Source organism: Anolis carolinensis, chromosome 4 (genome assembly GCF_035594765.1).
Source record: "Anolis carolinensis isolate JA03-04 chromosome 4, rAnoCar3.1.pri, whole genome shotgun sequence".
NCBI lineage: Eukaryota > Metazoa > Chordata > Lepidosauria > Squamata > Dactyloidae > Anolis > Anolis carolinensis.
In genome coordinates this window covers 51,155,321-51,182,003 of record NC_085844.1, presented here as the reverse complement: position 1 = coordinate 51,182,003, position 26,683 = coordinate 51,155,321, and the positions used below count along the sequence as shown (strand labels likewise).

The window sequence follows — 26,683 nt, the reverse complement described above, 5'->3', positions numbered from 1 at the left end:
CATTATATGCAATGATATAGTAAAATGGCTTTCCCTATATAAAATGGTAAAATCAAGGTCTTTTTTTTTTCCAGAAACTTTCTCATTTACTCAGAAAAAATGAACTTCAACTACAAACTGGACATTTACTGCACTATACAACAAAGGGCCTTCATCACAAAGGCCCATAGATTCTCCATGCATTGTGTCGAATCCATGGACTCCTAGCATGGAGAAGCTGTCACTCCACTCCCCCTGCAATTTGCTTTTTTCCCCATCCCATTAGGGAAAAGCATTGCTGCCCGGCTTCCCCCCATTGCTGGTAGTAGTAAGGCAACATGGGAAGTCTCCCGTGTTGCTGCTGCGGTGGCATATGTCATTTGCTCTTCCTTTTCTGGACAGAGCCCAACTGGAAGTATACATATGTCATGTAATGGGCTCCATCCTGAAAGGGGAGAAAGCAACATAGGACAGGCCAAGTAGCCCATCTGATGAAGTCACTGATCTGTAATTTGCAAATTATGTTATATATGAGATCCTCCTCCATCCATGTGAGAAAGTTCATCCATATATACACAAAAGAAAGGGAAAACATTCTTCTTACACCAATCCCACCTAGCCCTGCCTCGTATTGCATAGTGAGCTGCTTTTGAAAGCACACAAACTTCTGGGAAGTTTAAGAGAAGTTCAGTGAGCTGAAGCTGCCATACACAAAAGCAGTTGTGCATGACAAATTGGGTCCTGACCTCTTTGGTAAAATCTTGTGGTGCGAGAATTTTTTGCACTCTTATGGTCAACAAATGTAATACTGTACCGTTAGGAGTGGAAGGATAGAAGTTGTGGAACAGAAAAAAGAATAGCAAGAAATGGGTTAGTGTGGAGTGAATATTTATTTACTCCTGCATCTTTTGTTTCTTAAAAATTCTCAGTTTTGGAAATATGAACACCCTAAACTAAGGCCCACCCATTTCTTTGCTTTAAAAAAACAAGGAGAATAACAAGGGAAAGCAATCCAATTGGGGGATAATGAGATAGCTACTCTAACCAAAGGTGACAGTCCATCTGCAATGCTAGTTTGTTTGCCTCATGTGAGAAAGTCCTAAAATTCCTGTAAGACATAAGTATGGGCTTCTGTGGTTCCCAGCAGGTTTAAAATTGACTTTTACCATATGTCATAGATTTACCATAAATCAGAAATTATTTAAAATAACACAACAATAGCAAAATATGCTATGTACACAACCAAAATCACTTAGTGTAAGAACAAGGGGGTGGAAAGAAAGAAAGAAAATCCATTTCATAATTTGACTTTTCACATGAAGGAAATTCATGAAAGTGTTTGAAGACACAAGCCTACTTTTGGATATATTTTCCAAATTTTAGCAGTTTAGCGGTCTTGTACTAGCTCTTCCCAAAGGGATAAAGTCATTCATATCATTGTTTGACTCATTTAAATTAGGAAAGATTTTGGACTAAAGTGTCACAAATTTATTTCTGTGTTGTGTCACACACAAAAAAGGAGGCAATATCATTTTTATTTGGGGCTATTATTCCCTTAAAGTCTTTGCTTATGTAATTATGCAACAGTAAGATCTTGATTACAACCAACTGTTAGTAGATTGTAGCTAACAAGTCAAACATAGCAAACAATTTTGAGGCAATTATTGTCATTACAGGACACATTCAATTGTTCAAGGCAAGAGTAATAGGAAGTGACAGTTGTACAGCTGGGATAGTGCTGTGGAAAATGTAATTGTTCCCTGATCACAGTGGTCCAGTCAGAACTCTGCATTGCATCTGCTAAATACATAATTCATGTTGTCTAATAACATTTATGTCTACTACCGAAAGCAAATTACAGAGTAAAAGAAAACATCAACAAGCACACTTTTCTGTTGAAGAAAGAAGGCAATTTGAGAAAAGACCAAAAAGCATGTGAACATTTTAAAGGCTTATTAACTTTGCAATTTAATGCCTTATTTCTGAATTATCCTTTTTACTGAATAGATCAACAGCAAATCTAGTCATTTATATACTGGACAATTGTCTGGACAATAGTCTGGACAAGACTATGGTACTTGGGTTGGATTGGTTTGGGCATACATCGACAGGTGACTTGATCAAGAAATCAATTTCTGTCTTTAAGGAATAGGATCTTCCTGCTATGTCTACTAACCAAAGAACAGCAGTACACCCATCTTTACAAACATAGTTTTGTTGCCAGGTGGAAATGCTCTGGCTGTGCATGTGACCAGATTTTATTAGAAATATTTTATCTATCTTCAGGCTAACAATCATTTTCGCTATCACTAATAGCAACTTACAAATGGATGTTACACCAGCAGCAGGGGCGGGAAGCCACTAAAGTGTCTCTCTAACATGTACTAGACTTGTTCTGGCAGCAATTGTTAGTGTGTTCTTTTGCAGTTGCTATTAACTTGTGAAAGGCTCACTGCACCGCAGAAAGCTCAATGAACATTCCTCCTTTCTTCGAAGCAACGGAATATAATTTAAGTCAGTGAAGTAGTGATATATGCCAGCTTCACTTAAACTCTTCACAGGTGACAAAGGCATTAATTTTCTTCAGTACGGTGATATCACTTACTTCCAGTCTACAGAAACTTTTGTAGTTTTGCCATGAAAAAAAATAGCACTTCAATTAATTTCCAGCTCAGCCCTGAGGTTTATTCTGAAACATGTAGATGTAAATGTTCTGTCTCTTTTTTCTCTTTATTGACAAATGAATTCAGTGCTTGTAAAAGGTGACAGACTGACAATCTTGCAGGAAGAGAATATCTTTTTATCCCCAGAGCTGCCATTGTACAATAGAATCTGGGAATTTCTCCATATTAATCTATTAGCTCACCTCAGCCATGGGAGTTTATACATTATATTGTGTTTAATCCACATATTTTCATTTGGTGTTGTGAAGAGGAAAAGTTGCCTAAATATCCACTTTAAATTCTGAAAGCCACTGTGGCTTTGCTATCAGCAAAAATATTTCTTGAGTGTGGCATTACTTGATTCTTAATTCTTAAAAAGCGATTTCTGGCTTATATGTGTGTGATCTTTCTTTTAGTTGCATTACTTTAGAATTCGGTATCAGGATCATATTCATAGACACAGGACTAAACACACTTTCACCCACTTATAAACCTATCTGGAATTGCGGTATCAGTAAGGCTTTATAAAATGAAGTATCACCATTCTCTTTTAATTTGATTTGATTTGATTTAAAATATGTCATAGCTTTCATACAATTATTGATTTCAATAGTATTTATATTTGATTCCTTTTCAGTTTAGCTTTCTTTGCAATTGTGATACTCATGGGATCCTTTGCTTGAATATTTTTCTCAAATCTATAGAAGTCCCTTCTAAATTAAAAAGTCAACCCAGCTTCTTTTGTAGGTTTTTAGAAGTCAATAAGCTGCACCTGTTCTAACAAGGAATCAGAAAAGAAGTAGGTCATAAACTAGATGAGCCAGCAAGAACTCTCTGCACCCCTAGGAAGATATGTGCATTTTTTGTAAACATGACCAGATTCTGTTTCTTAATCTTAATCAACTCAAAGAAATTATCTTCAAGAATACTCCTTCCTGGGGTTTGTCTTTAGAAAGCACAGTTAGAATCAGAATTTAATACATGTGTGCTTAGAGATAAGTCTCAGTGAGATCAGTAGGGCTTACTCCCAAGTACATGCATCTAGGTTTGCAGCCTAAGTTAACAAAAATATTTATATAGTAGATCTAATAGCCTTCCATTAAAAGGGGCAATAATCAGAGTAGGATTTTTTTTTACAGACTCTCCTTTTAGATTTACTTTGAGGCAGCACTGGTGGCTCTGGCATACTAATATCATAAGCTGAAACCCCCTGAGGAACAACGAGAACAGAAGCTGAGCCCCAGCTGCTAAACTGGAATGCTGCTTGAGGAGACTATCAGAATGAATTAATTTAGGGAAGCAGGGCAGGAAGCCGCAAAGAGGGCAGTCAAAGACTAAGGATGAGATTCCAGAAATGCGTATATTGGGAGTCCTATCTTTGACAAAGACAGCTTTGTAGCAATGGGGACTGGAAAATTTCACAGGTTGGATCCTATGGCATTAGGCAGTAATCTACCATGAATGCTATGCCTGGAAAATTATCAGTACAAACAGATCTTCAGCAGGCCCTTTTCTATACTCCTCTTTTCATTTTTAATCCTTACACGCATACTACCTTGGGCAACTATCTAACCTCTAGTCTTATCAGACTACACTTCCGCAAGTAAATGAATTATACCTTCATATACTAGATACACAGGCCCAAACGTTTTATTGCTTTCAACAATGCATCCCATTCCTGTGCACCACTTTCATGTTCATATACTATAAACTCTACATAAAGTAGGACAGTAGAGATTGCTGCTCCTTTCCCATTCTCCAAATATCTATCTGAATGTCTACATAGAGCCTACAAAATATAGTTCACTCACTGCATAAGAGGGCACTTGTAAGTAAAGCTGTGAACATTAGGAAAAGCAAAAACACAAATGAACATATGAGCCAACATGCTCCACCTCAATATATTTGATGTGACACATGTTGGTTCCCAACATATGTTGCTCTGTCATACTGAGATTCCAGTATATTTCCCCAGTTATTTGGTTTATTTACAGGCAAACACATTTATTTGCAATCCATTGCAATTTTTACAATGTGTGTTTGGGAAGCCCCTAACCCTACATCCGCTTAGTTCCTGCTCAGTCAATTTTTTTCACTCTCCTAAACTGCCCTCCCAGAGTCCTTTATGAATAGTGGGTGCCAAGGCAACTTCCAGAGATAGTTAATTTAAAAGATTTACAAAAATATTTAACAATAAAACTTGTCACATAAAAAATTAACATCATTTTTAAAAAAATATCTCTGCAACATGGCGCCACAGTAAGAGGACCTATACTAAGGGCCGGGTGTGAAGTTGGAATTCGCATTAATCTATTACCTTGTGACCCCCCACCCCCCAAGAAGACGCCTCCGTCCAACATTCTAGGGATCAAAGGATCCCTTTGGTGGAGGACAAAGTGCCAGCTTCAGCCTAAGAGAGAGGAGAAAGGGATGTGAGGAGGTTGTGGCTATTGTGGTCTTTATAAACTGGTCTGTTCTAGCCTGTTCCAACTTATTATTATATTATTAATGGCTTCATAATCCAGCCAAACTGACTAAACCCTTTCTCAGGGATCTATCAAACTCTGCAATCGTGCTGGGGAAGGGGCTTCAACGTCCATGCTGAGACTAGCCTGTTGAGAGTGGATCATGACTTCATGGCTGCCATGACAACCATGGTGCTGTCCCAGGTCATATCTGGCCCCACCCATGCTGCTGAACACACATTTGACGTGATCTTTTGCACATGATGGGATGAAGATGGTGGTGGAGTGGAGGAACTATCTAAAGTTCTGTTGTCATGAACTGATCATTATCTGATCAGGTTTAGACTAACTGCAGTTCTGAACCTCTGCAGGGGTGAGGGACCAATTAAAATGGTCCTCACTTTAGGAGGGAGGCTTATGGATCCAGATGGTTCTTGACGGCTCTTGGGGATTTTCCTACCACCATGGAAGGTGATTCTGTCAAAGCACTGGGAAACCTCTGGAATACAGAGGTAGACAGGGCAGTAAACACAATCGCTCCTGAACGTCACCTTACAGAGAGCAGAGCCAAATCACCTCCATGATATAACATGAAGCTGGCGGTGACGAAGAAAATGTGTAGGAGACTGGAACGACATTGGTGCTGAACTCACACCGAATCCAACCGAACACGGTGTATAGTGTATTGGAAGTCCTACTCCGCAGCAATGAAGGCAGCTGAGAAATCTTTTGCAGCTGCCAACATTGTATCTTCAAGGAACCACCCAGTGGAGCTGTTCCAGGTGATCAGGGGCTTCTTCATCCTGATTCTCAGGTGGAGTCCTCTGACCACTCTGCAGCTCACTGTGAAAAATTTGCAAAGTTCTTTGCAGATAAAGTCTCTCAGATCTGTTCTGATCTAGATGTCTCTATTGATACAGTCTGCAGATGTAATTCAAGTGCCTGCTTGTCGAGCTTTCATGGATTCATTTCAATTGGTGCAGTCCAAGGATGTGGACAGGATCCTTGGAGAAGCGAGACCCACCACGTGTATTCTAGATGCTTGCCCTTCCTGGTTAAACAAATCAGAGGGGGATTGGTTGACTGGGTAATTAGTGTGGCAAATGCCTCCCTCAGCCAAGGCAAATTTCCTTCAAGCCTGAAAATGGCTGTAGTAAGACAATTACTAAAGAAATAATTATTGGAACTGTCTGTAATGGGTAATTACCACCCAATTTCCAACCTCCCCTTCCTGGGAAAGGTTCTGGAGCATGTGGTGGCCTCATAACTCCAGGGATTCCTGGATGAAATAGATTATCTAGATCCATTTCAGTCTGATTTTAGGCCTGGCTCTGGGACCAAGATGGGTTTGGTCACATTGGTGGATGATCTATGTAGAGAATTAGACAGGGGGAGTGTGTCCCTGTAAATCTTCCTGGACTTCTCAGCAGCCTTCGATACCATCAATCATGGTATCCTTCTGGGTCGCCTGGCTGGGTCGTCTTGTCCAGAGACTATACCCAACTCTATTGCTCATTTCCACCAAAAGCCAAGAAAGCAGCTCAGACCCCATGCCTGTCACCTGTAATGGACTGGATGAAGGCAAACACATTGAAATTGAATCCAGACAAAACAGAGGTCCTCCTGGTCAGTCGTAAGGCAACCAGAGTAAAGGGTGATAACCTGTGGTGGATGGGGTAACACTTCCCCTGAAATCACAGGTCCGCAGTCTGGGGGTCCTCGTGGACTCATTGCTAAACCTGAAGGCCCAGGTTTTGGCAGTGGCCAGGAGAGCCTTTGCACAATTAAAACTTGAGCGCCAGTAGCAACCGTACCTTGAGAAGCCAGACTTGGCCATGGTGGCCCGTGCCTTAGTTTACTGTAAAGGGCTTTATGTGGGGCTGCCCCTGAAGAGTGCCCAGAAACTTCAACAAGTCCAAAGAGCAGCAGCCAGGCTATTCACAGATGGTGAACCAAGGGAGTGCACAACTCCTCTGCTACAGCACTTTCACTGGCTGCCAATTTGTTTCCAAGTCCAATTTAAGGTGCTGGTTTTGACCTTTAAAGCCCAAAACGGTACTATAGCTACTACAAAATAAATAGCAATTGTATTGTAAAAATCACACACCTTTGAAAATTAATTTTTTTAAAAAAAAGAGTCAATCAAGAACACTCAGCTTCATTAGTTAAACATTAAACTTACCATCTTGCTGGCCTTGAAGATTCTGTGGACTTTGAATTCTTTCTTCCAGATTTGAACTGAGGTCAGAGTTTACAGCAGACATCCTGGTGGAATCACTCAGATCAAATTCATCACTTTCTATGGAACTTTCATCCTAAAAATATAGAATTCTGTTACACAAGCATATTAAGAAATGTCAAGATAATTTTCCAGGCATAGCATTCATGGTAAATTAGAGCTTACCATGCAATTACTAGATGCTGTTCAGCACAGGACAGAAAACCTCAAATGCTTTGATTCTTTTAATTTGACTAAGAGATCTTATAAGAGTAAATAACTGGATAATGTAGCCAGTGACATACACTTAAATCCAACTGATGTGTGTAAATGAACCCAGGATTAGAGATTCTATAGAAATGAGATTTAAGGTGAATGCAAGTAGAATTTCCATGGGTAACTAAACTACTATGATAACTATTGATAGAAATACAGAATAAAATAGTTCAAGCTAGTTGAACTAACCATAGTACAATGTCCACTCTATTATTGAAAAAATTAGAACAGTTAGAAAAATTAGTCTAATTGTATTGATTAAAATAGCTTTTTTTGTTCTTGGTAAAGTATTCTGTACATTTTTAAAATATCAGTGCTTCCCTGGAAGTTCTGTTTCTCAAAGAAAATAAAACATGTTCAAACTGAATACTGTTATCAAGATGAAGTGGGCCATACATGGGGAATTTAGGAACCTATTTTCCAATTAAGAACTTCCATGCTGATACTGAGCTAAGATCAACCCTCTACAAAATATATACTCAATTTGTAATTAGTTGAGCTCTTTTAACTGCAACATTTTTCTCAGGATTGACATATCTTAGAACCTGGATCTCCATTCTCCAGTTTTTGTGGATCATCTCCAGTTGGGAGATAAGTACATAAATTCCCCATGTTTCTTTTTGTTTTGGTGGGGGGATGGGTTGGTCAACTAAAGTCAATAAAATATTATGTGAAAATCTCCAGCTCAACTCATAGAGCAATAGAGGTATAAAAGACCTTAATAACAACAATAAAACTCCAAAAAGGAAGGACCTCAAAACCAACCCAATACACAATGCGGAAATTGTGGTAGACAAAGAGAAACAAGAGGAAGGAAGCGAGATAAGCTGGGGTGGGCCATGACTGACTGAAACAGGTACTGGGATCACTCAACATGACAACATTTTGTTGCAGGGTCCAGTTTTAAACACACAGAGGCACACCAAAGATTAAAACATTTTGGGGCTGCCCATGCACAGTCCTCACTGGGCTGCTTTTAGGCCTGCCTCCGGTAAGGTTTCTTCTTCTTTCATATTTTGTGTACTGCAGGATGCTTCCTTCATTTCCAATGTAATCACACTCATTTCCAAAGCGCTTGTTCCAAAATAAGTGGATATAGAATTGCAGCGTAAGCCTTTCAACAGGACAACACCAGGTTTTTTATCTACCACCTTCTCGTGGCTTAAAATGATTGTAATAGCTATAATATATTACATGATTTTTTAGACTTAATCTAAGTATCATATGATTGGATCCTCTCACCTCCACTAGCTATACCACTCAAAATTCAGGTTTAAAAAAACATAGAAAAGAGGAAAATTATAGATCAGGTCTTCCTTAATTCTCTGATAATTAGATTGACGGTTCTTTGCATTCATTTTACTAATCCCACTTAGAACACCCACTCTCAGAAAAGCTATTAAACATGCTTAGTTTTACGCATATTCTGAGATTCCACTTGCATGAGCCAGACCCAAGGGTTTCCCATAAATCTAAGCAAAGACACTCTTGTGAAGCTGGGCTGAAGTGCCTTGTTTGGCTGGAATCCTTTTAAAATTATATGAAAGTGCTTTTGCTAGCTGTGGGCTGGGGGATGCAATTTAATCCCATTTAAATGATCACCCTCATCCTTCTTGCCATATTTTTAGTATGTAGACAACTAATGATGTGAATAAAGTGGTTTTGCTTTAAAACTTGAGCATACCCGTTCTAAGATATATTTCTGGTATACATAAAGGTATACTTCGAAATGTAATCACCACTTACTTCGGTTTCTCTGTCACCCTCCCCAACATTCATGCAGTCAAAATCAAAGTGACTATGTAAAAGGTCATGGATATAAAAGGCTATAATTTTTATATTTTAAGTATGCCATACTTCCTTAGTTAAGGCCACTGAAGGAAGGAATTGCAAAATTAAATTCCCTTCTTTCCATTTCTCTTTCTTCACATTAAAAGATCTAAACAGATATTATACACCAGAGATTTGTGATGGATGATCATAATTTTACAGAAGTATTTACAATCTGCTTTATAGTTTCTGACCCAACATGAAAATTAGGAAAGTGCACTTGGATAACTGTGTTATGAGCCCAATGTTGATTCAGAAACTGCAAATTAGACTGTAAATTCATCTCCATCTTTAATTAATGCAAAAAGCAAAACATCATGACAGTCAATCACAAATTACTATGTATAATAAGTTGCATAATTACTGAACACTGTATAAACATGACTTTATCATAATATCATAATCCCTTGAACCTTAAACCTAGTAGGCAGAGTTCTTGGGATGCACCAGCAGGAGTCACATTTTGCCATGAGAGGATCTGGACCACATGCCCGTACTAATTGTACTGCTTGGTCAAAGAAGAATAGAACATCGAACAGAATTCCTGTGGGATGGCATCATTTACTGTCATCCCTACAAAAGGTGATAAGTAAGCCTGAATTCCCTAGAGCTTTCTTGTGAACTGCTCCCAGTGATAAAATCCTCCAAAATATAAATGGGAAGACAGGAGAATGGATCTGCCACCCTGCTAACCTCACATTCCTGATCAGGTCTCATCTGGTCCTCTCACTCTGGGATATTTTCTTCAAAATATTGTGTAATATTCAATGGCTCAGTCCATTGCTCCCTTATGTACTCAGTCACCTGACCAGAGTGGAACAACATCCAGGCCTCACTGGCTGGGTGTAGGCATCCAGCCAGCCAATGGGCATACAATATGCAGCTACAAACCCACTGAGTGGACACATCACAAGCAGCTACATGGCATGGCATCTCCACTTGACCCTGAACCACAACTTGGTCACTCAGTGAGTCAAGCACCAGATTACTAAGAATCAGTCGAGATATTTACCTCATCCTGTTGGGAATGCAATAGCTGCAGTTTCATGTGCTTCATGTAGGCCATTGTGATTGGCATATTGTAATCAATCATGCTGGTCACCAAAGTTGGAGGTTTTCCATTATCTGTTAAAAGAATAAATATATATTAGATATGCTCCAAAATAATAGAGGTTACAACAGAATTACGTGAATATACACAGGCTTGTAAAAAAACAAACTTTTCTCCCAGTGCCCCATATTGCTCTTCCCACAGCCTCCTCTCGGGATACCCAAACATTCTGCAGAGAAGAACATGCTGCATTGGGACATAAGTTGCTCCTGGACATCCTTACCCACTACAGTCTGGTTTGTATGATTTTTTAAATCCTATCCCATCCTTATTGGGTGATCTCAGAGAAGCACACAGTACTAACAATTTAAAATGCTTCCAGATTAAAACCATAAATAACTGAGACAAGATAAGAACATGTTAAACAAAACAATGTTTAAAACCAAAACTAGAACAGTTTAAAGCCAAAAATAAGTTTTTTAAAAAACGTTTTTAAAAAAACATCTGGGCGTCCCCTGGGTAACGTCCTTGCAGACAGCCAATTCTCTCACTCCAGAAATGACTCAAGTTGCTCCTGACACGAAAAAAAAAGTATGTATACACTTTGAAACAAGTTAGTCCTAGAAGGATTTAATTAAAAAGTCATTTTGCCTTGTCACAACTAACTAACCTTGGCAGTCAGGCCTCCAGCTGAGAAGGCCCTCTCTAATGTCTTCTCACTTTGTATTGCCCCCACTAGTGAGCACAGAGCAGGGTTCCTGTTCTCAGACAGCTATACTTAAGGAGGATGCTCCTTCAATTATTGAGGTCTCAAGCTACTTAGGGTTATCACCAGGACCTTAACTAGACCAGAGCTAAATTGTGGCCAGTAAATTTAGATGGCTTGTGGGCCCATTCTAGTGTATTGACTTTTTGTGACTTTTCACTTTAAACAGAAATATATAAATGGTCATTATGAATTGAATTACTTTATATCCCACCATTTGCCACAAATGTTACCTTTATGATCAGCTCCATCTGGGTTTAAATGCATTCTTTTCTGGCATTCTGAACAGCTCATTAGAAATCGTGTCACCGCTTCTCTTGGTAGAAAGGCATAGGTCTCTGAAATCTGAAATGAGTACCAAAACATAGGCATCATTATAGAAGCTGACTGAACATGATTTAACAGCATTTATCATTGTATTTCTGAAGATGATACATGATATAACTTATGGAAGGATGATGAAAACATGTACCAAATGCTACCTGGAACTTCAAGAAACTGCATATCAAAGCAGGAGCTTGATGTTTAAAAATAGACCAATCAAATACACTTTGAATTTGTTTAGAACAACTAAAATGTTTTTCAGCAAAAAAAATAAGAAGCATAAAAATACGTTTTGAAAGGGGTTTTTTCCATGTGATCCATGTATCCTTGATCTGGCCGTGATAGGGGAGGGATCACTGTCATTTTACTGTATCTAGTTTTACCTGACAGAAAACCTTGTTAAACATTTGAAGAGAATGATTGGCCAGTACAGTGGGCCTTTAGTATTAGCTGGGGGTTGATTCCAGGAGTTATCATGGAAACCAAAATCCATAGATGTTTAAGTCCCATTATATACAATTTCATAGTAAATTGTGTCCCTTATATAAAATGGCATACAGTGTTCCCTCGCTATTTCGCGGTTCGCTTTTCATGGATTCGCTGTTTCACGGTTTTTCAATAAACTAAAAGAATATTATAAATCATAAAAAATTACAATTTACAGCCTAAGGAAGGGAGGAAGGAGAAGCCGAAGGGAGAGAAAAGGAGCCCAAGCAGCAACAGGAGGAGAAGGAGGTGATTTATCAACACACGATTGGTTGATAAAGACTTAAAATAGTGTATAACTACTAAAATAATGTATACATATTAAAATAAATATAGTGTCCCTACTTTGCGGATTTTCACTTATTGCGGGTGGTCCTGGAACGTAACCCCCGTGATAAGTGAAGGGAACACTGTAATCAAATTTTGCGTTTGGGATATTTTAAAATATTTTCAATCCATGAATGGTTGAATCTGAGGATGCAGAATCCATGGATATCGGGGGGAGTGCCAAGTGTTTGTTTGTTTGTTTGCTTCATTTATATGCCACTTTTCTCTTCGAGTGCAACCCAAGGCAGCTGACAAAAAAATCAGCTAAAACCAGAACAATCATAATTTAAAAATAATTACATTATTAAAACAATACACATTAGGTTAAAACAATACAGTAGAAAATAATCAAAAAGCATACCACGGTTAAAATAAATCATGTGCACACATGCACACATACAGGCTGCCTATAAGCAGTCACTCATTAAAAGTTTGTTTGAACAAAAAAGCCTTTATCTGTGGGTTAAAAAAGTGGGGGGGCACAAAATTTGGAATTCCAAAGGGTGGGAGCAGCCACTGAGAAATCTCTCTCCCATATTCTCATTAAATAAGCCTATAATGATAGTGGAACTTAAATAAAGCCTTCCCCTGTAGATCTTAAAGCTCTAGCAGGTTTGTATAGCTTCCCTATACAAACCTGCTAGAGCTTTAAGATCTATGGTCTTTCAAAAAGACTGGACATCAGTCACACAGGGCTTAATAGGTCATGATGAGAAATAAGCCAGTGACTACTGAAGCTATTTTAACATGGGAGTTCTATGTTTCCTAAAACAGACTCTAGTCAGCATTTTGAAGTTTCTGACCAGTTTCCAAAGGCAACCTTATGTAGAATATATTGTAGTAGTTCCAACTGGATGTAATTAAGGCATGTGTTACCATAACCACCTCTGATTTCTTGAGCTACAGCTACAGTAGTTGTCTTAACTGTACAAAGGCACTCCTGGCTATCACTGAAACCATGACATCCAGGCTAAGGGCTCCATCCAGGATGAAAGTCTGAGATTTCACAGGGAGTATGGGCCCAAACATCATAGGCTGAATCCTTATTCCCTTTTCTGCCTTTCAGCTGATTTGGAGCATCTGTTGTCTTTTCTGGATTGTACTTCATCAAGTCCATTAATGACAACAGTCATTGGTTCAGTATCAAGAAGGTTCCTTGATGTCAGATGGGGAGAAGAGATAGTTGGATTTCAATGATATATTAGTTAGACTGAACTCCAACCCATGTGTAATGAAGTGTGAATTTTTTAGTTTACAGATGTCATGTTTAATTGTGTTTTAAAAGGGTCAATATTTCAGTTATTGCATCTCTGCACTCAGGAGTTGGTTGTCATGGAGAAGTGAGCAGAGCCACCTGCCGTTTTGGTGGAGAAGTGCAGGTTTAAAAAAGAAGCAGTTAGTCTGTGCCCTGATGAGGTGGAGACTGATCCTCAGTTGAAGGGATCCGGGAGAATCAATTGCTTATTTTTGAGTCAGTTTAAAATAAGTTTGGTGATTTATTTTAAGGTAGTCTGTCTCCTGATGAGGAACAGATAATCTGTGATTGTAATTCACAGGGTGACTGCGGTTTAAAAGCAGTAGAGAAAGAAGTGACATTTTAAGGAGCTTGAAACATTACATTCTAGCTTTGCAACTGTTAATCAAAGTGCCTCTAAGTAGAAACGTTATTGTAACCACTAAGCTCTGTGCCACAATAAACTTGTTATTGTTCTTCAAACATCTCAACTTCTGTCACATATATTACCATCAAGAGTAAACAAGAAGAAGGAAGAAAAACAAAATTTAAAAGGTCTCCTCTCTGAGTAGCTAGTGGCTGAATCTTCCCAAACTGGTGTCAAACGTTATTAATCCCCTTTACGTTTGGTGGCAGCATTATAAAACCTCTATAATTTGGTGGCAGCATAAATAAACATCTTTACATTGGTGGCAGCGGTTATATATATATATATATATATATATATATATATATATATATATATAATAAAGATCTCCACACCATGATCTCCCTCAGCAATTTAATATATTAAAACGCATTGGGGGGGGGGGGTAGGACAAAACTAAACTCTGAGAGACCCCACAGTGAAATTCCCAGGGTTTGAACAGGCGTTGCCTAGTACCACATTCTGAGATTATTCCCTCCTGATAGATGGTCATCAAGCCTACTTCTGAGAAAGTAGGTTTAAGAGACAACTATCAGCAATGCTTTGGATGGCTCTTAAGGTTTTTCCAATTCTATTACTTTGTAATTCTAATACTGGAACCATTTCAGAGTGGTACTCACAAGTCAAATCCCAGAAAGGCAACCCAGAAGGGCAGCATTGTCAATAGTCTCAAATGCTGCTGAGAGGTTCAGCAGAACCAACAGGAACACAATTCCCCTGTTCACTTTCTTATGCAGGTCATACATAATAGTGACATTCTCCAAAGTGAAGCACACTTTCTAGGTTCTCTGGAAGTTGCAGCTCTTAGTAAATGAATGGCTTGATGAATCTATTTAAATATATATGAAGACTTAGGGTACTTCCAGAAAGCACCAAATTGTGGGTTTTCCATGAGGGGCAAAAAAAAAAAAAACCCCAGGACCTGAGAGCAGGTCTGCACACAGACCTTTTGGTCCTGGAATTTCTACCTGCGATGTGCTAACTTGCAGCTATTGCAAGATGTCAAAGCCCACAATATGGCCACTGCAGGATGTCCGCCGGAAATTTCGGTGTTTTTAAAAAACTTTTAAGTGCGCAAATGCGAATATGCGCATTGTTTGTACGGGTTTTGTTCCTGGGTCATACATATCTGTTCCTCATTGCTTTTATCCTGAAAAGATGGTGAAAATAGCATAAAGGGCAAAAACTTTGCCCTGACAAGAGAAACGTCATCCTCCATATGTTTAATGAAGTTTGTAGCACACAAACTAAGTTTGTGGAGTAGGACCACTATTTTCAAAGTTATGGTACACTATTAAAAAGTGTCCTGTTTTGTCTTTCAAGAACAGCCTTAAGACACTGTGGTAAGTAAATGAAAACTTCTTTACTTCAGCAAAACATAAAGTACAGCACACTCGGTGGAATAATGCAAAAGGAAGCAAAGAAGTCTTAGGGCAAATGCACTTCTTAGTCTCTGATACAATCCTAAATCAAATAGCAGTCTTACTTCAGACAAAGAAACAGCAATAAATCCAGATGCAGACTCGGAGCAGGCACACGGGGAGCGAAGGCATTAAAGTCAGTTTGTTACCAGCAAGAGCTGGCTGCACCTGCTTCTGCTTTATAACCCTGGGTCCCCTCACAGCTGCTAGGAAAGTTCCTAATTACTCAGCTGCATTTCTGGCAGCTATTCTAAATGAACGATGTCTCTGCTCTGTTTCCTTTCATCTCTCCTGAAAAATGGGTACTTGCAAAGTCTTCTCCTCAGATTCCAACTCATCCTCAGATTCATAAACACTTTCCTGCTCCCCTTCCTCTTCTGAAGAAGAGAAATCCCTAACAAACAGGAACTGACACTTTCAAGCCAGAAGCAGAACTTCATCATTACTACTATCATTCAGAGGCTGCATGGCCATCTGTCCAGACAGGTTTAGTCATGTACTTGCGCCTGGGAATAATGGGGTGATGGTCCTCAGTTATAGAATCATAGAATCATAGAATAGTAGAGTTGGAAGAGACCTCATGGGCCATCTAGTCCAACCCCCCGCTAAGAAGCAGGAAATGCCATCCAGCCTTTGCTTAAAAGCCTCCAAAGAAGGAGCCTCCACCACAGTCCGGGGGAGAGAGTTCCACTGTCGAACAGCCCTCACAGTGAGGAAGTTCTTCCTGATGTTCAGGTGGAATCTCTTTTCCTGTAGTTTGAAGCCATTGTTCCGTGTCCTAGTCTGCAGGGCAGCAGAAAATAAGCTTGCTCCCTCTTCCCTATGACTTCCCTTCACATATTTGTACATGGCTATCATGTCTCCTCTCAGCCTTCTCTTCTGCAGGCTAAACATGCCCAGCTCTTTAAGCCGCTCCTCATAGGGCTTGTTCTCCAGACCCTTAATCATTTTAGTCGCCCTCCAGCTTGTCAACATCTCCCTTCAACTGCGGTGCCCAAAATTGGACACAGTATTCCAGGTGTGGTCTGACCAAGGCAGAATAGAGGGGTAGCATGACTTCCCTGGATCTAGACGCTATTCCCCTATTGATGCAGGCCAGAATCCCATTGGCTTTTTTAGCTGCCGCATCACATTGTTGGCTCATGTTTAACTTGTTGTCCACGAGGACTCCGAGGTCTTTTTCGCACACACTGCTGTCAAGCCAGGCGTCCCCCATTCTGTATCTTTGATTTCCATTTTTTCTGCCAAAGTGAAGTATCTTGCATTTGTCCCTGTTGAACTTCATTTTGTTAGTTTCTGCCCATCTCTCTAGTCTGTCAAGATCATTTTGAATTCTGCTCCTGTCTTCTGGAGTGTTAGCTATCCCTCCCAGTTTGGTATCATCTGCAAACTTGATGATCGTGCCTTCTAACCCTTCGTCTAAGTTGTTAATAAAGATGTTAAACAGAACCGGGCCCAGGACGGAGCCCTGCGGCACTCCACTTGTCACTTCTTTCCATGATGAAGACGACGCATTGGTGAGCACACTTTGGGTTCGTTCGCTTAGCCAATTACAGATCCACCTAACCGTAGTTTTGTCTAGCCCACATTTTACTAGTTTGTTTGCCAGAAGGTCGTGGGGGACTTTGTCGAAGGCCTTACTGAAATCCAGGTAGGCTACATCCACAGCATTCCCTGTATTGACCCAACTCGTAACTCTATCGAAAAAAGAGATCAGATTAGTCTGGCATGGCTTGTTTTTGGTAAATCCGTGTTGACTATTAGCAATGACCACATTTGTTTCTAAGTGTTTGCAGACCACTTCCTTAATGATCTTTTCCAGAATCTTGCCTGGTATCGATGTGAGGCTGACCAGACGGTAATTGTTTGAGTCGTTCTTTTTTCCCTTCTTGAATTATACATATCCATTTTTCATTGTTTTTATCATAAAAACATGGGGAAGTTGATTACATGAAAAAACCTTTGTTTATGTGTCACAAACTTCATTAAACGTATTGAGGATGAAGTTTCTCTTACCAGGATAAAGTTTTCACCCTCTAGTAAACAGTTGCCATATTTTTAGGACATAGCCAATCAAGAACCGACATATATAACCAGGGAACAAACCAACAAAAAATCCCATATTTTCCAAATGTAGAGACATACAGAGATTTGAATCTCTGAATTTTCCAGCCAGAACCAGGATATTCCCACAACTGAAATTCTTGCATTTTGGCTCCTTTCAAGAACAATACACTAAGTAGGGTGAGATCTGCAGAACAGTCACCAGCTGTTGGAAAGTAATGGTGGTGGAAATATGGTTTGAGCAGCAAGAAGACAGTGGTAGGCTTGTCCTCCGATCTCAGGTGGCAGGACATCCACCTGAGATGGAAGATGGTAATACTTTCTGTTATGCCGCTAAAGTGTTACACAAAATTCTGCTTCGAAAAACCCCTAAGTACAAAACCCTAGCATTCACCAAAGGATGTTCACAATACCATCCACCATTCTTGGATCTTCTGTAGGCAGCAGAAGAAAATATACCATCTAGCATTCATCCTTTGTGCCTGAAATTTACTCCAGAGAATGCAGATCTATTTCCCAGCATACAATTGCTATTCTGGCTCATGCTGAAACTAGAAGAAGGAAAGATAGCAGTCAGCTACCCATCAATCCTGAGTCTGACACAAGTCCACACTCTAGTTGCAGTAAGGAACAATTACACTGGATACTGCCATACTGCTGACAGCCAGCTTGAGCTAGTGAATCATTAAAATTAAGACTGAAAATTGTCCTTATAAATGCTTTTAACAGCACATTAGCATATTCAGAATTTGGCTGCATTGAAATTAATTGAGCATTCCTGCAGATTCATTAGCAGTCTGGATTTTTTGGGAATGCTTCATTTATTTTAATCACATATTCCTGTTGGATTCTCAATCCACACAAGGGGAATAGTAACCTTGCATGGGGAAACAATAGACCAAAGTCTCTGAATTGGTACACAGCTTGTCTAATTCACTGGAACTTGATTTTACATTTTAGATACCCACATGAAAAATTGTCTACATGGCAGAACATTTTCACTTGATTTTCTGAATATGAGTCAAATATGTGAGAGGTTCATTTGTGAATATTGCTATCCTTGGCTAACTATTTTCCCTCTGTAACCTAACATATTAGCTCATTACAGAAAGACTGCAGAGACCCTTTAGTACTGACCAGCTATAACTTGCTTTATTTCAATCATTTTAATAATCCCAAGATCACTTCCACTTGGCCTCTGCTATTGATATGTAACAAGAAATGTCAAAGTGACATTTCTGTACATTCCACCCATACACTGTACAGGACCGTATGTGGGCAAATAAAATGGCACTATAGCTCAGTACAGAATGGCATTTGCTGACAGTGTGAATCACCAAGAAGAGAGTGGTGAAAAGGAAACAGATGAAGATGCAATGCTGTATCTGTATCTCACCTGTTCTTGCATGCCCAGGCACTCTCCTGTAGGCATCTGGTATGCTGCAGGTGTAGACGATTGAAAAACAGTCTATTTTTTATTTTTCAAAGCCATAAAACTTTCCTGAATGCATTCTGCTTTTCCTTTCTTTACTAAGGTCAATCACATGATTCCCACTCTGGTATGAGTCATCAGTATTGTAAATAACATCATCTTGTATACTTCTTCCCACTCCAATTAGGTTCCATGAATTGCACCACTACAGATGGTTTTTGAGCTCTGTTTCAAACTTAACTACAGATCCTTCTATACTGCCATATAATCCAGATTATCAAATCAGATAATCCACATTATCTTCTTTGAACTGGATTATCTGAGTCTACACTGCTATATAATCCAGTTCAAAGCAGATCAGGTGGATTTTATATGGCAGTGTAGAAGGGGCCTAATACATTTCCATGCAAGATTTTTCTGAGTCCTCATGTCACCCTTAAGATACAAGTTCCCTTCTCCCATTTGCCCCCAAACATTTGGGTGGAAAACTCCTAAATAATTCTTTTAAAAATCAGACCTGCTAAAAATGTTGTTGAGAGACACAGAAAAAGCAATTGTGAATGACACAATGTAACTTCTGGTTACTTAAATTGGTGGGCACAACAGCATGCCACAGACTTCTGGAACATTATAGGAACTAAACATGAGGTGGTTTGGCTCTCCAAGGGAGTGGCTTCTATGCCACAGACATAAGTAGAATGTATTTGAAAGTGTCCACAGTAGGAGTTCTATTGTTGATATGTGCCTTCAAGCTGTTTCCCACACATGGCAATCCTAAGGAAAACTCCTAAATAAAACCTATCACAAGGTTTTCTTGGCAAGATTTGTCATTATCTTCATCTGAGACTGAGAATGTGACTTGCCCAAGGTCACCACTGGCTTTGACCATTTTTACTCCAGAGTTCTAATTCGACACTTAAACCACAACACCATATTGGCTCTGAGAGGATGCTACCTTTCCATACATAATAGATAGTTATGCTGAATGTGTATTTTCTAAGAATCCAAATGTTTACTGGGAACAGTTTAGAGGGGAGTTTGGGGAAAAGATTTGATTAGCTTCTAAAACACTTAAATGAGATTTTGAAATTTAACTATAGTTCGTTTTATAATGTTTTACCATGTAGTGTTGTTAGAGGAGTATTATAGATTTTATATGTATTGATTTTATGTGTTTGAATGTGAGTTGGATTGTTGAACGGCATCAAATTGTGCCATATGTTAACTGCTCTGAATCCCTCAATGAGGCAGAGAGGGCAGGATATAAAACGAAGTAAGGACAGGTTGCTTACCTGTAACCGTGTTTCTTCGAGTGTACTCTGTGAATTCACACTAATGGAGAACGCTGCGCCTGCGCAGGCTCCAACGGATACTCTTCCAAGCTAAAGTTTGAAATTTGGCGGTAACCCCGCCCCTCTCCCAGAGGGTATAAAGGGCGCCCTCCGTGCCCGCTCTCCAGTTCCTACGCCGCAAAGGCAGCGAGAAAGGGAGAGGTTTGCATGTGGGGAAGGAAGGGCGGGATTGTGTGAATTCACAGAGTACACTCGAAGAAACACGGTTACAGGTAAGCAACCTGTCCTTTTTCTTCGTGTACTCTGTGAATGCACACTAATGGAGACTAGCAAGCTGAGGTGTAGGTAGGTGGGATAGCAAACCCGATAACCAGTCTAGTGTCCAAACAACACATTTATTGAGCACAAGGTGCAAAAACAAGCAAGTGCAACAGTCAAAGAAGACGATGCAACAGCATATAGTGCAAAAAAACCGATCCTTGTTATTAGGACCCAGAACACAATCACAACATTGTATGTGAGCGATAGTCTGTAAGAAAATACAGAGGTAAGTATAGACCCATTTCCTGAAAACAGAGGTAGAGGTATTCATGAAATACATTTCAGTGCAGTGGGTAAGTATAGTACACAAGCACTACGTTAATGAACCCCTGAACACATCGAGTACATAAAGGGTGGATGACAGCGGTCAGCTTGTAAGAAGGATAAACCACAAAAACTGGTTTTGAGTAAGGCAACAACATTAGGCAAGGCAGGAGGAAAGGATAGACCTGGCAAAGGCCGAGTCCTTGAGGTTCTTTGAGTCCATCCTGTAGTGTGAAACAAAGGTGGATGGAGTGGACCAGATAGCCGCTCGACAGATGGAGTCGAGAGGGACGCCCCTCAGGAAGGCCGTAGAGGTGGAAAGGCCCCTCGTTGATCTAGGGCGGATCGAAGAGGGGGGTTGGCGTTTAGCCAGCTGGTAAGCGAGTTCGATAGTCTGAGCAATCCAGTGTGAGAGTCTTTGAGAAGAAAGCGGTTCGCCCAGCTTATGGGTAGCGTAAGCCACAAACAATCTAGGTGACTTACGTATGTCCTTAGTCCTGTCCTTGTAGAAAAGGAGGGCTCTCCTGACATCCAGGAGATGAAGTTTCCGTTCCAAAGAAGAGGAAGGATTAGGGAAGAAAGCAGGAAGTATTATGTCCTGGTTCAGGTGAAAAGCAGAGACCACCTTAGGTAGGAAGGTGATGTCCGGGCGAAGAACAGCCCTGTCGTGGTGGAAACGGAGGTAGGGTTCATCCACCCGAAGAGCAGCCAGTTCCAAAGGCCTGCACGCAGAGGTGATAGCGATTAGGAAGGCAGTCTTCCAAGAGAGAAGGTGAAGGTCTGCCGAGGCCATAGGTTCAAAGGGAGCTGAAGCTAGTTGAGAAAGGACGAGTTCGAGGCTCCATCCGGGAGTTGGAGGTTGAACTGGAGGGTGCAGGTTGTTGTAACCTCGAAGAAAGGTCTTAATGAGATTGTTAGAAAAAAGAGAGGGTTGTCCCTGACGCTGGAAATGCCAGGAGAGAGCAGCGAGATAGGATTTTATCGAGGCCAGAGAGAGTTGACGATCTGCAAGAGAAAGTAGGAAGTCCAGGACCAGCGGGATCGAAGTAGAGGCGGGATCGACGTGTCGGTCCCGAAGGAAAGTTTGGAATTTTGCAAGCTTGTAAGCATAGGTTCTTGACGTGGCCGGCTTATGGGCGGCACGAAGGATCGCCTGCAGGTCTGGGTGGAGAGAATTTAAGGAAGTATCCTCCAGGCAGTCAGGTGTAGGGACGGGACGTCGGGGTGGAGGACCTGTCCCTTCTGTGAAGATAGTAGATGAGGGAGAGTTGGGAGAGTGCGGGGAGGATCCGCACACATCCGGAGTAGAGTTGGGTACCACGGCTGGCGTGGCCATGCAGGGGCGATCAGGATGGCCGATGTCGGCATTAGATAGAGTCTCTCTATTACCCTCGAGATGAGAGGGAAGGGAGGGAAAAGATAGACGGGCTCGAGGATCCAGTCGAGGAGAAACGCATCTCCGAGACAGCCCGGAGTCGAGTTTGGAGGTAGTCTCGCTCCGAAGCAAGGAAGTTGAGCGTTCGAGGGGGAGGCAAAAAGGTCCAGAGCTGGCCAGCCCCAATCGTCGAAGACGGATTTCAGGATTTTGGGATCGAGACGCCACTCGTGGGCGGAGGTTGTCATTCTGCTTAAAGAGTCTGCTAGGGTGTTTTGAGCCCCCGGAAGGTGAACCGCTGACAGGGTTATGTGTCTCGCTATGCACCACAGCCAAATGTCCATCGAGAGAGTCATCAGTTTTCTCGAGCCCGTACCCCCTTGTTTGTTGATGTAGTACATAGCTACTACGTTGTCTGTTTGTATCAGAACAGTCTTGTGGGGAAGAAAGCGAGCAAACGCCCGGAGGGCTTTGAAGATTGATAACAGTTCTAGGAAGTTTATGTGGTGAGACTTTTCTTGGATGGACCAAAGGTCCCTGACGGTGAGGTTTGACATGTGGGCTCCCCACGCAAAATTGGAGGCGTCGGTCGTGATGGTGACTGACGGGAGGGAGGGATGGAAGGGAAGTCCCACACAAACGTTCGCTGGGTCCTGCCACCAACGAAGGGAGAGGCGAACGTGGTTCGGTACCGTGAGAAACATTGAGCTCGGATGCCGGTGGGGTTTGAAAGAGTCTATAAACCATCTTTGGAGAGGTCTGAGACGTAGTCTGGCGAAAGGAGTAACCATGACCGTGGAGGCCATGTGACCCAGAAGAACTTGGACAGAGTGGGCTCGGATCCTGCGGTTGCGAAGGAGGAGAGAAAGGTGTTGTTGAAGGGCTAGGAACCTGTCCTTCGGTAGGGAGGCGGTTTCCGTGATGGAGTTGAAGAGAGCTCCGATGAAGCGGATCTCTGTGGTTGGGAGGAGTTGAGACTTTGAGACATTCAACTGAAGGCCCAGCCGTTGCAGAAGAGAAAGAGCTTGAGAGACGTGGTTTTGAAGGGATGAGGGGTCGGACGCGACAATCATCCAATCGTCCAGATAAGGAAAGACCATTATGCCCTGTTTTCTGAGGTGCGCTGTCACCACGGCGACCACCTTCGTAAAGACCCTTGGGGCCGTGACGAGGCCGAAAGGGAGAACTGTGAACTGGTAAGACTGTCCCAGGAGCTTGAAGGAAAGGAAGCGTCTGTGGGATCGACGCACCGAGACGTGGAAATACGCGTCGCGTAAGTCTATAGAGGCAAAGTAGTCTCCGTGTCGGAGCATCGGGAGAATGGAGGCCACCGAAACCATTCGAAATTTTGAAGGCAGAATGAAGAGGTTTAGGGCCCGCAGGTCGAGGATAGGCCGAAGACCTCCGCCCCGTTTGGGAACCGTAAAGTATCTCGAGAAGAAACCTCGAGTGTCCTGCTCGGAAGGAGAAGGCTGGATTGCGCCCTTCGCCAGAAGGGAGTCGACCTCGGAGCATATTTCCGGTGAAGGGTCGGTGTGGAGAATGCGACCCGTGGGGGGCAAAGTTTCGAATTCCAAGGCATAGCCGTCTCTGACAATGCGAAGAACCCAGGCATCTGAGGTTATAGACTCCCATTTGCGGTAGAAAGGAGCTAGGTGATCGAGGAAAGAGCAGAGAGGAAGGATCTGGTCGGGGCCTAGGAACGGCATGGCAGTGGCAGTAGTAGTGAAGGTAGAAAAGTCCCCGAGAAAGTGGGTGTCAGGCCCGTCGCTGGGGTTGTGGCATAGCTGCAGCACCCTTGCCCCGACCTTTCGGGACCTGGTGCTGGCGGCGAGGTTGTTGCTGATGACTGTGGTGACTCGAGCTGGACGAGCGTCGAAACGGCTGGTGACGAAAAGGCTGAGGGTAGCGACGGTACCGTTGCGGGAACCATCAGGTCCGCTGAGTCTGAGGCTGATCGATCCCGCACTTTGTTGCGAGAATCTTGAAGTCATGATTGGACTTCAGTTTGTCATCAGTACCAGAATTGAAAAGGCCCTGGGTGTCGAAAGGAAGGTCTTCGATCACTCGTCGAGAGGAAGAAGAGAGTCCTGAGGACCGAAGCCATGCATGCCGTCTGATCGCGACTGCATGGGCAATCATTTTTCCGGCGGTATCACCGTTATGCTTAGCCATTTGAATTTGGTGGTGTGCGAGAGAGTCCGCCTCCTGTTGGAGGGTCGAAAGGACTGACCGGTCTTCGTCAGAAAGTTTGGCGAAGAAAGGTTGGGCTTTCTCCCAGAGGATCTGTTGATAAGCGCCCATGCAGGCCCCGTAGTTCGCCATACGGCAAAGGAGGAGAGCGCCGGAGTACAGCTTGCGGCCTACCGCATCGAATCGTTTACCCTCCCTGTCGGCAGGGGAGTTGGACTGTCGACCCGACGATTGGGAGGCCTTTACCACCATGGAGTTTGGGTCAGGGTGATGCTTGAGCCATTCCAAGGCTTCGTCATCGGTTCGGTACCAGGCCTCTATTTTCTTAGAGGTTGGAGGTATCGAAGATGGAGTCTTCCAAGATGCCTGGATTACGTCCAGGAGGTATGGAAGAAAAGGCAGCAAGGTGGCTGGCGGGGCTTGGGCTTGAACCCTCTTGAAAACGGGGTCGGTAACAGCCTTTGAGGTTTGTTTAATTTCCATCCCCAGAGCGTCTGCCATTCTGACCATCTGGTCGGAGAAAGCCCGAATATTATCCGTCGGGGAAGGTGGGTCGACCTCGTAGGCGTCGTGAGGCGGGGAGACAACGGAGGCGGAAAGTATCGACTCGGGGCGTTCGATATCGGGGTCATCCTCCTCGGGCCCTTGAGGGGACCGGGGAGGAGAAACAAGCACAGAGTCCTGATGAGGTATCACCTCAGGAGCAGCAGGAGCCGGCTGTGGAGGAACGCCCTTGGACGCGGAGGCCTGGGCGGCACGGGCTAAACGCGTCATCTGTCTACCCCTCTCAGGTGTTTGAGCCGGGGGAAAGAGTTCTTGTCGAGCCGGAAGACGAGATGGTGCCGGCTGGGGAGCCTTAATAACTGTCCTGACCGACCGGTCGGGGGAGGCTTGAGCGTCCGCATCCGAGGACTGACCATGAGGAGAGGAAGAGGAGCGGAGGCGTTGTGCTGGTTGGATAGGAGAGGATCTCCTAGAGGAAGGCCCAGAGGAGGGGACGTCCTTCTTCGAAGACGCTGAGAAGACGCTGACCTCTGGATCATTCGTTTCTTTGCTGGGGGTTGCTTCGACGCGACCCTCAGCGATTTTCCTGGCGTCGGGGGGATCGGGCACACAGCTGCCGAGTCAGATTGAGCCCGTCTGGATTCCTCCTGAGCCCTCTTGAAGGCAATCTTCATGGCGGAAGAAGATGGTGGCGAAGCCAGGCGGGATCGAGTGGAAATGGCCGAAGCCACCGAACTCGAAGTTGATGAAGGGCCCATTTTGCCCGACCGGGTGGATACCGTAGCGGTGGTCACCGTGCAGGGCGGTTTGGTCGGTCGCGGTCTCGAAGTTTTCGAGGTTTTAGATGATACCAACAGAGCAGGCCTGGACGCCATCGAGGCCGAGGTGGAAGTAGAAGCCTCAGGAGCAAGAGTTTTTTCGTAAAGAGCTGCGCGGAGTCTTGCAGCTCTATTTCTTCGGGCCTGAGCTGTAAAGGCCAGGCAAAAACGGCAGGTACCGACGACGTGGCTTTCGCCGAGACAGAAAAGGCATTTAGCGTGTCCGTCGGAATCTGGAATCTTAGCGGCACACTGGGTGCACCGCTTAAAACGCGTGGTTGACATAAGAACGAAGAGTCCGAAGTGAGCTTTGCGGCGGAAAAAAAGGAACTGGAGAGCGGGCGCGGAGGGCGCCCTTTATACCCTCTGGGGAGAGGGGCGGGGTTACCACCAAATTTCAAACTTTAGCTTGGAAGAGTATCCGTTGGAGCCTGCGCAGGCGCAGCGTTCTCCATTAGTGTGCATTCACAGAGTACACGAAGAAAAAATAAAATGAATAAATAAAAAGTGCTTTTAACCTGTTATGGTTTGCTTCTTTTAATGATATTTCAGTCTAATGTTTCTATTTTAGTAATGCTATTGTTTAACTTTCTATTCATTGTATTTTAATTTCAACAGCTTTCAAAAGATGTTTTCCCTTAAACTTTGCTTAACACAAAATTTAAATAGGGTTACCAAATTCCTAGGTTTTATCCAAATTTATCTAAATTATTTCATTCAGTACCTTCTATACCATTAGCGCCAAAACCAAGGTCACAACAACATCTGTTAATAGAACTCCAATATGCTGATGATAATGTAGTCTGTGCTCATTCCGAAGAAGACATACAATCTACTCTAAACACTTTTGCAGAAGCATGTGAAAAGCTTGGCCTCTCACTAAACATCGAAAAAACCGAAGTGTTCTTTCAACAGGCATCAGCCAATCCCTCTGCAATGCCAGAAATACAGCT

General features: G+C 42.5%; 1 protein-coding gene across 5 annotated transcripts in view; it reads right to left on the bottom strand.

The window, feature by feature from the left end:
- Window positions 1–26,683, bottom strand: part of nol4 (nucleolar protein 4) — a 151,228-nt gene that overhangs the window by 65,288 nt on the left and 59,257 nt on the right. For all 5 annotated transcript variants that reach the window (XM_003223511.3, XM_003223512.4, XM_008114894.3 and 2 more), the window contains exons 3-5: window positions 11,482–11,593; window positions 10,444–10,556; window positions 7,290–7,422 (exon numbers count right to left, since the gene is read on the bottom strand). In XM_003223511.3, coding sequence (XP_003223559.3) covers window positions 7,290–7,422; window positions 10,444–10,556; window positions 11,482–11,593 — 358 coding nt within the window. The remainder of the gene's footprint in view (window positions 1–7,289; window positions 7,423–10,443; window positions 10,557–11,481; window positions 11,594–26,683) is intronic.